The sequence below is a fragment of the Sinocyclocheilus rhinocerous genome, unplaced genomic scaffold (assembly GCF_001515625.1).
Source record: "Sinocyclocheilus rhinocerous isolate Xijiao unplaced genomic scaffold, SAMN03320098_v1.1 scaffold2921, whole genome shotgun sequence".
Taxonomy (NCBI): Eukaryota; Metazoa; Chordata; class Actinopteri; order Cypriniformes; family Cyprinidae; genus Sinocyclocheilus; species Sinocyclocheilus rhinocerous.
The window spans coordinates 237398-247291 of NW_015655581.1; the positions used below are offsets into that span (position 1 = coordinate 237398).

At 35.4% G+C, this 9894-nt stretch overlaps 1 protein-coding gene across 1 annotated transcript in view; it reads left to right on the top strand.

Annotated features, from left to right (window-relative positions):
- Positions 1-793: 793 nt before the first annotated feature.
- Positions 794-9894, top strand: part of LOC107718687 (sphingomyelin synthase-related protein 1) — a 14297-nt gene continuing 5196 nt past the window's right edge. The window contains exons 1-3 of the mRNA XM_016525876.1: positions 794-1054; positions 4970-5283; positions 8536-8803. Coding sequence (XP_016381362.1) covers positions 4983-5283; positions 8536-8803 — 569 coding nt within the window. The 5' untranslated portion in view covers positions 794-1054; positions 4970-4982. The remainder of the gene's footprint in view (positions 1055-4969; positions 5284-8535; positions 8804-9894) is intronic.

Consider the following 9894-nt stretch of genomic DNA (forward strand, 5'->3'; position numbering starts at 1 on the left):
AAAAAAAAAAAAAAAAAAAAAAAAAAACCCCACAAAACAACAAAATGACAAACTTTAATTTAAATTAAAATTAATGGAAAATAACAAACTATTAAAATATTAATTCAATTTATATAATAGTATCTCAGTACTAACACTAATATTTTGCTATATTGGAATATAGGCTAATTTTTATTAATTTTTTTTATTTCAGTTGTAGTTTATTTTAGTACACCAAAAAGAAAATGAGTTGAAATTTTTGTTTAATTTAATTTTATTTCTGTTAAATGTTTTACTTTACTTCAAGTAATGAAAGTGTTTTTAGTTATAACGCTGTGACTCACATGTGACTCACCCAAGTAAAGGTTGGGCCACACTTCATCCACATGATCTCTGCTCCTCTTCTCTCCAAACAGTGTTTTCTCCAGTTCTTTAACAGAGGGGTTTCACGGATGCCATCCATCAGACAGACTCATGGATCTCTCTGTGTCTGATCTGACCACGGCTACAGCTTCCACATCTACTGCGTGTCTCTGGTAAGATGTGCATCTCATATCTGCTGCTGTCCAGTTTGAGCGGATACATTTATCTGAAGTGACAGAAGCAGCTGGTCTTTAATGCTAATCTAAAATTAACATTTAGGCAAGCAATGCACTAGTGTTCACCCAGAACACCCAAGTAAGTTTGCATGAACACCCAAAATGAGTTTGCATGAACACCAACCACATTTACTTCAGAAAATGGTGCTTTAAAGAAATGATTACAGTTAATTAAACTAATTAATCAAAGTCAAAGGGGTTCCGCTGACTAATAATGTTGCGAAGCCACGACTTCAAACATGAAACTCATCAGAAACCCAGCAGCGAGGGTGTAATTCCACCTGCTGACCAGCGGATGTCGCTGTGCGCACGGCAGCGGAAGTGACCTCATCTGCAGTGTTTACACACTGAAACACGCTCTTTCACAGCTGTCAGATCGACTGTGCTCGTCTAGCCGGGTCAGGGCGCGATGAGTTACCGCAGATGCCGCGACAGAGTGACATTCAGGAGATTCATCGCGATTCGGAGTGATTAACGTAAGTGAAGCGCAGCAGGCTAACCGCTAGCATGCTAACACACTCTCATGCATCTGAAAAAATCACACTAATACCAGTGATGAATTGAAATTGGCGTATGAATCCATTTTCAGGTCCATTCTTTGTTTTATTCTCATTTTTTATCGCTGTGATAGGTTTATGAGTGGGAAGGAGAAATGTTAGTCATTTAGTGTCTGTTCATTTGCAGATTTAAAGCGGCACACTGCATATATTTATGTCATTTGGTCATATTTAACATTTTGTGTTATGATTATAAGCCGCACACAGACCCTCATTTAATAATCGGGGTCAGCTTCGGTTATAAAAAAAACACAGAACTGTTTTAAAATATTTTTTTCCTCGGAAAAATCTAGTTAATTTAACCTGGTTAAACAACATTTTGTATAAAATGCTTGAGTGTTGAAAGTGTGTAATCGTTGCTGTTTGGCAGGTACCTGGTCCTTTTCCTTATCAACAAGCTTCTCTGTATCGGGTATTGATTAAAGTCCGCAGTGTAAAGAGCTGAGAGATATAATTATACCTAAGGGTGCTTCACTAACAGGCTCACATTACTTTACTGTTGTTTTCTTGTGTCTGATAAGCAGAGTTGGGTGTAACGCGTTACACGGTAACAGTAACGTTACACGCGTTACACAGTAACTCGTTACTGTATTCTATTTACTTTTCCTGGTAATGTAATGCATTGCATTTTATGTAAGTTGATTACGGTTACAAATGTCAATAAAATTACGTTACAAATGCAGAGTTAAGAAAAAATATGAAGTAAAATGCATTTTAAAATCATGTCAGTATGCCCTTTAATAAATCACCGGAGAATGCGAGCTAAAATGCAGACGAGTCGTACAACATTTAGAACCATAACCCTAACGATCAAAAATGACGGAACATTTTAAGTTCTTTTTGCTGTTATCAGGAAAAGTTGCTGTTTTCATACTTATGTAATTTTTCAGTCAATATTAAATTACTGAAAGAACTATGAGTTATTTCGCCTTGCTGCGGGAGGGCGTGGCTATCGATGGGCGTGGCTACGAGTTGGGCGTGGCCACTACTGTGATTATGTTGATGTGCAAAAGTACATATTTAAAAAATCGACTAGGTTTGAGTGAATGACTAGCTTGATTAATTAGTCTTAACTGGAAGGATCCTTTATAATTAGACTTTTATCATTTATAATCAGCCTGTTTCCACCATGGAGAAAAAAAACACTAAATTCCAAGTTTTTATCTCAATTCACACTTTTATTCAGAATTGCGAGATATAAACTCAGAATTATGGATTTTTTTGCTCACAATTTTGAGTTTACATTTTACAATTTTTGTTTCCCCCTCAGAATAAAAAATAAAAAAGGTAATTGTAACTTTTTATCTCACAATTCTGACTTATTTTCTTGCTATTGCAAGTTTATATCTCGCAATTCAGAATTTTGTTCTCATAATTTCGGGTTTATATCTCACAAGTAATATGCAAGTAATAAACTCGCAATTCTGACTTTTTTTTGTCAGAAATGCGAGGGAAAAAAGGCAGAATTGTTAGATATAAACTCAGAATTGTGAGGGGAAAAAGTCAAAATAATGAAAATTGTGAGATAAAAAGTCACAGTTAACTTTTTTTATGCACTATTTTCCTGGAGCCATACATGAACACAAATTATATTATATTATATCTACTTTTATGGTACTTTTCTAAATTCCTTTCCAATTTTGAGTAAAATAAATAGCATTTATTCTGATGGGATTGAAAAAAATAATGCTTATAAGTTATTATCAGCCACTTGACCTGTTCTAGAATGTGAAACAAGATGAATTTGGTTGATAAAATAACACTAGTGACAACTGCAATAGTGCAGCCAGTGACTACAATTCAGTGAAGGTCATTTTCTGACATTTAAATATGATGTTTACTATTTACTTAATTATTTGTTTAAAATATGCAAAGTCTGATACAGACATGCACATGTTGAGACGTGATTTCACACGCATCTCGTATCATCTTGTCACTGTATTGCATGTTAAATGCTGTATTTTAGCTTCTTTTTGGAAAGGTCTCTGTGTTTCATCTGTGAGTGAGACGTCAGCAAAAAAAGACCTGCTTCTGTTCCTGTGGTGTGTTAAAATGAAGTGTTACATGATCGGGTGGAAAGTGTGCGTGTGCTTTCTGAAAGTTTGTGTAAATGTGGTTGTGTTTCTAAGCATTAAGGATCTGTCGCTTCGGAGGAAAGTTATCAGACGTTCAGAGGGAAAAGACAGACACGCTAAGTGTTTTCTGAGAGCTAATGAACCGAGATTCAGAGCAGAACAAGATGTATTCAAAACCTACTGTTTTGAACTCTTTCTATGCCAGCGGTTCTTCACTTTTTCGACTCTTGTTGTCCACAACAATATTTGAAAGGCCGACACTCGTAGTTTCTGACCATTATTTTCAGGATTCTTGAAGTTTTAAGAGCCGAAAGTTTTTCTGGATTCTTTTAAAGCAATGAATTTGCATAACTTTTCCAGTCATCCCTGATTTAAATGAGTACAAATATTTTTACTCACAATCTCTACCTGATTGAAGAGAAAAAAAATAGAAATTGGCATAAAAAGAAATACCCTTAACACTGTAAAAATAATTGTGATCACATAATTCACATTTTATTTTCTTTATTTCTTTAATAAAGAAATGTATTAAAATAATTAACCAATTTCATCTTTTTTTTTTTAGTAATATGAGATTCAACTCAACTTTTTTAGTCAATTTAATATAATTTAAGTTGAAATTACTTGTTCAGCCAATTTGATTACTTGAAAATTTAAGGAAGCCACTGAACTTCGGTTTTTAGGTTAAAGTAAGTGGATTTTTAATTTTTTTTGACAGTGTTGTCATTTTAAGATTGTATTAATGTACATGACTTTACAGGTCTAGAAATCACACTTTTAAAACTAAACTACCTCATATTATATCATATCATAAGTTTTTCCAAGACTGTAGGAATAATGGTTATATAATGGTTATTCAAAGACAAAACATGTATTAAGGGGGTGAATTCAAATAAGAAATATCGTCTTATACTGTCTTATATTAAATCATTTTAAGTCTTGAGAGCCACCCTGAGAATCACTGCTTTGCCAAATTACTTTTTAAAATATATGTATTTATTTTTTTTAGCAGTTATGAGCAATTACAATATTTCTTCCATACTACGTAATTGGCCTGTAGTTTGTCAATGCAAAGTCTTGTCTTCATGAAATTGTTCACTTGAAAAATGAACAAAATGACTTGGACCAGATGACACAGTAGCGACACATATCATAATTTATCTCAGGCTGCATTATAACTATTTCCTAATTGGGAATATGATCAAAGATTGTAAATGTGGAGGTGTTCAATTTTATTTTTACTCGGCATAAACTAACAAGATGAATGAAATTACTTGTTTTTGGCCAAACAAGCTTCAGACATCAAGTCAGTAAAATGATCCGATCCTAATAAACAGCAGGTTTTTCAAAGCTTTCAAAGCTAATATATAAATAATATAAAGTTTTTGCCAGCAATTGGCATTTGTGGCTGCATTTTGTGATTTGATTTTCATCTTGTGCATTTAAGAGGCAGTTTTTCACGTCTAACAGATACTGCTTACTCAGACTGATCCTTAATGAACGAGTCAGATAATCGAAGCTCAATTCAAGCAGCACAGCTGGGATTCAGTGCTTCAAGTCCGTAGTAGTGCACAATCTTGAGATCTTATGCTGTGAATGTGGCCTGTGTTACTGGAGTATCAGCAGATGTGCTAGTTTACATCTGGATGTGATGTGCAAGGATGAAGAATAGTTCATTATAATTTACATCTTTCACACAAAAGTTGTCCCTAGTGCCTTTAGATATCATAGTCGTCATGTTTCTGTTTTCTGTCTTCAGTTCCTGTGAGAGGATGCGCGAGCGAGAGATGGCCGGTAACGTACATCACTGGACCCCGAAGCACGTGGGCCGCTGGCTGCGTGAAGAGGGCTTCTGCGATTATGTGGACCTGCTGTGTAACAAACACCGTCTGGACGGAACCAGCCTGCTGACGCTGAGCGAGTACGACCTGCGCTCTCCTCCGCTGGAGCTCAAGGTCCTGGGAGACATTAAACGGCTGATGGTTTCTCTCAGGAAGCTGCAGAAGCAGAACGCCGATGTGTTAGAGGAGCTCGGTCTGTCCTACGACGGACACTCGTCTCAGAGCAGCACAGGTTTGTGTAATCTCGGTTTTTAACAGCATTTACATTGGACAGCAGGACTTGAGCTTAACACTAGTAGAGGTCTGCAAGCGGGGCCCATTCGGGATGGGCTCGGGCCATTTTTTTTATTTTTTTACAGTTCGGGCTCGGGTCGGCTTGGGCTCATTTAGCTTTTCTCCTTTTATTGTGCCCATATACGCGCAGAGCACACATAGGCAACCCTGGACCACAAAACCAGTCTTAAGTCGCTGGGGTATATTTGTAGCAATAGCCAAAAAAACATTGCATGGGCCAAAATTATTGATTTTTCTTTTATGCCAAAAAACATTAGGACATTAAGTAAAGATCATGTTCAATGAAGATATTTTGTAAATTTCTTACTGTAAATATATCAAAACTTAATTTTTGATTAGTAACATGCATTGCTAATTTGTAGCAATAGCCAAAAATACATTGTATGGGTCAAAATTATTGATTTTTCTTTTATGCCAAAAATCATTAGGATATTAAGTAAAGATCATGTTCCATGAAGATATTTTGTAAATTTCCTACCGTAAATATATTAAAACTTCATTTTTGATTAGTAATATGCATTGCTAAGAACTTCATTTGAACAACTTTAAAAGCGATTTTCTCAATATTTAGATTTTTTTTTTGCACCCTCAGATTCCAGATTTTCAAATAGTTGTATCTCAGCCAAATATTGTCCTATCCTAACAAACCATACATCAATGGAAAGCTTATTTATTCAGCTTTCAGATGATATATAAAACTCAATTTCGAAAAATTTACCCTTATGACTGGTTATGTGGTCCAGGGTCACATATTATAAATAATTTACATCGCCTACGCATAAAGTCCATAAGTTACGCAAAGGTTTGAATATCAATTCAAATTGTGGGCGTACTCAGTAACGAGCTATGATTTAAAAGTAACGAAGTAGATTAGCCTATTTTGCTTAATTTGTACTTAAGTACAAGTAAAAGTACAGCTTTAAAAATATAGTCAAAAAAGTACAAGTATCCGAAAAAACTACTTAATTACAGTAACGTGAGTAGTTGCAATTCGTTACCTCCACCACTGCGTATTTTAAGTTGTTTCCAATGCAAGTGATCGCGCCGGCGCCTCATGTCCTGCAAAGTGCGCTTTAGCTCCTCTCCGCACAAACAATTAGATATGCGTCTAATAGTGCGCATTTATATAGGTTAAACATTTAAACTAACATTGTGATATGCTTGAACTGTTTTATATCTATAGATTTTATTTTAAGCAAGTTTTGATGATTTGAGAAGGCTAAATTGATCAAACATAGGCTATAATCAACTTACTGTCTGCCGCTGGCCGCTTGGTTGTTATTTCAAAAAACAAAAACTTACATTTAACAAACAAAAAATGCTCCTAAAAGCTCTAAATTAACTTAATAAAAAAACTCAACGAAATATAATCACTTTACCATTACATACAAAACTGAACTATTTTAATAGCTGAAACAGTAGTAAGCTGTTTTGGGAGAAGGGAAAAAAAAGACGGGCTCGGGTCGGACTCGGGCCAAGAATTCTGAAGAGCTGTCGGACAAGGGCCTGAGCATCTCGGTCCAGGGCCGGGCTAGGGCCTATATTTGAGGCCCGTGCAGGGCTCTAAACACTAGGGATGTAACGATGCACCCCTAGCTGAAAATCTATAAAAATATGTGACGATTCAATTCGAGTGAGATGCTAAACGAATCACGAGACAATGGGGGGTTAGGGGTTTGAGTGAATGTGTCTCTGAGGGGAACTGATGGTATTTTCTGTTCATTTTGCCACTGTATTATGCTAATTAAAGTAGTGTTTATAAGCGCAGCTGCTGCTCCATAAGCGCCACCTGCTGGCAGAGAGTGAATATACGGCTCAATGAGACCGTCTGCTGTTTTTGTTTCGTGCAGATGTTTTATGTAGTATGGTTTCACAAAACTAAAGTCAGACATTCAGTTTTTCCTTAAAATTTCGAAATTATGCTACTAATTTAAATCAAAAACTGCTCATGCTGCATGTTTGCAGCATCTTTGTTAGGATCGTGATTCAAATGCAGTGGTTGCATTAAATGGAAAGAGCTCAGGCAAAGCCTTAGTTTGTTTATGAAGAGATTTCTTTTATTTGCCTCATTTAGTTATTTGATTTGCCGCTTAAAAATTTCAATTTTGTTATTTGACGTATTTCAATTTCACAAAGAAATGTGCAGCATTTTGTCTGGGAAATAATAAAAGGACACCTTTTTATGTGTAATTTGTCTTAAATCTTATTTGTTTAAAAAAATGTGAGAAAATGGTATCGTGAAATCCGTATCATGGCTCATGTCACATTGTGAGTTGAGTGAATCGTTACATACCTAAAATAAACTGATAGGATTGAAGAAAATATCAGCAATTTTAGCTGTAAAACCAGATAAATTTGGTTGATAAAGTGACACCACAGTGACGATTTCAGTAGTGCAGCAGTTTACTTTATTTCTGACATATAAGTATCTTGTTTACTATTTACGTGCTTCTTTGTTTAAAATATGCAAAGCAAAGTCAGATACAGATATAGTTTGTGTATTTCATGTTGTTCAGGTGGAGTGGACTGGTTGTAAAACTGCCCATTTCTTTGTAAACAGCATTTACATAACATAGGATGACTTTAAGTGGACTTTCAAGTGCTTTACTATACAAACAGCTAAAGTACAGCACAATAATTGAACCATTAGTGCTAAAAATGTCAAAAAGGCACAAAAAAATACTATAAAGGTATTATGAAAAGCAGTCCATATTATTTATGCACTATTTAAGTCTTCTGAAGCCATATAAGAACTACTTTTATGGTATTTACAAAGCTCATTCTCAATTTGAGTAAAATAAGTAGTAAATAGGCTAAAGTACAGCACAATAATTGAACCATTAGTGCTAAAAATGTCAAAAGACACAAAAAAATACTATAAAGGTATTATGAAAAGCAGTCCATATTATTTATGCACTATTTAAGTCTTCTGAAGCCATATAAGAACTACTTTTATGGTATTTACAAAGCTCATTCTCAATTTGAGTAAAATAAGTAGTAAATAAATTAATTCCGATGGGATTGAAGAAAACTCTAGCTGTAAAAACGAGATAAAGTTACACCAGTGACGATTGCAAGAGTGCTCCGTTCAGCTTTACTTCATTGAAGGTCATTTACATCTCTTGTTTTCTGTTTACTATGCAGAGTAATGTCTGATTGAGCTGTAGTGTGTATGTTTGGCGTTGTTCAGGTGGAGTGGACTGGCTGTGTAACAGTGAGTCTGCGCGGGATTGCGATACCGTGTTGGACACGTTGAGCAGTGATCAGTATCATCAGTACAACAACGGCAAATACAAGCAGCAGCCGCGGAGACTGGACCCCGAGTACTGGAAGACCATCATGAGCTCCGTCTACGTGGTCTTCGTCTTCGGCTTCACGTCCTTCGTCATGGTGATCGTCCACGAGCGAGTGCCAGACATGAGGACGTACCCGCCGCTGCCTGACATCTTCCTGGACAGGTGAGCCTTTGCTGAGGTGATCTGATCAAAAAATACAGTAAAAACCGTAATATTGTGAAATCTTATTTCAATTTGAATTAGCTGTTTTCTATGTGAATATCTGATAAACTGTAATTTAATCAAAGCTGAATTTTCAGCATCATTACTCCAGTCTTCAGTGTCACATGATCTTCAGAAATCATTCTAATATGCTGATTTGCTGCTCAAGGAACATTTCTGATTATTATCAATGTTGAAAACAGTTGTGCTGCCCAATATTTTTGTGGAAACTGTGATACATTTTATTTTTCAGGATTCACAGATGAACAGAAAGTTCAAAAGAACAGCGTTTATTTGAAATAGAAATCTTTTGTAAGATTATAAATGTCTTTACTGTGGGGGTGTGCGATATATATCGTCTACGATTGATATCGTAATAGTTGTTTTAACAATGTGCGATTTTACTTTTTATTACGCATTTAGAGTGCGTTCTTTCACTGCATGATTCAGTCTGTGAAAATGCATTAAGAACGATCATAAAATTCAAGATACGGGGGCAGAAAATGTATATATTTATATAATTTCATGTAGTTAATATCACACGAAAAGTGCCGTTTTTTTCCTCCAAAGATCAGCATGATTACAAATGTGATCTTGATTTTATACAACAGTTCAATAAACAAGAAGTTAATATTAAGAGACGTACGTTTTAGACACCACATTGCCTGTTTTTGATTTCGCCAACAAAAATAATTCCAAACAAAGCCGCAGCACTGTTTTGTGTCTCTGAGCAACATGACGGTGTTTTGTTCCTGAATGAATCAACCATTTAAATAATTCGGTTCAATCGCAATGACTCACTTATTAACAGTGACTTGCTGCCACCTACTGGTTTTAATTTCACATTTAAAGTATCTTTTCATTTTTTACATTATTTCAAATATCAGTATTCAGTGTTTTATGTTTAATATATCAAAACATTATTTATGCATTTGTAACCACAGGTTAAATCATTCCATGTCCCTCTGCGCTGCATTAAACAGTGTGTAAGCACATCGAAATGCCACTTCAGATGCAGCTTCTGTGTTTCCTCTGCATTGCAAAGATGAATT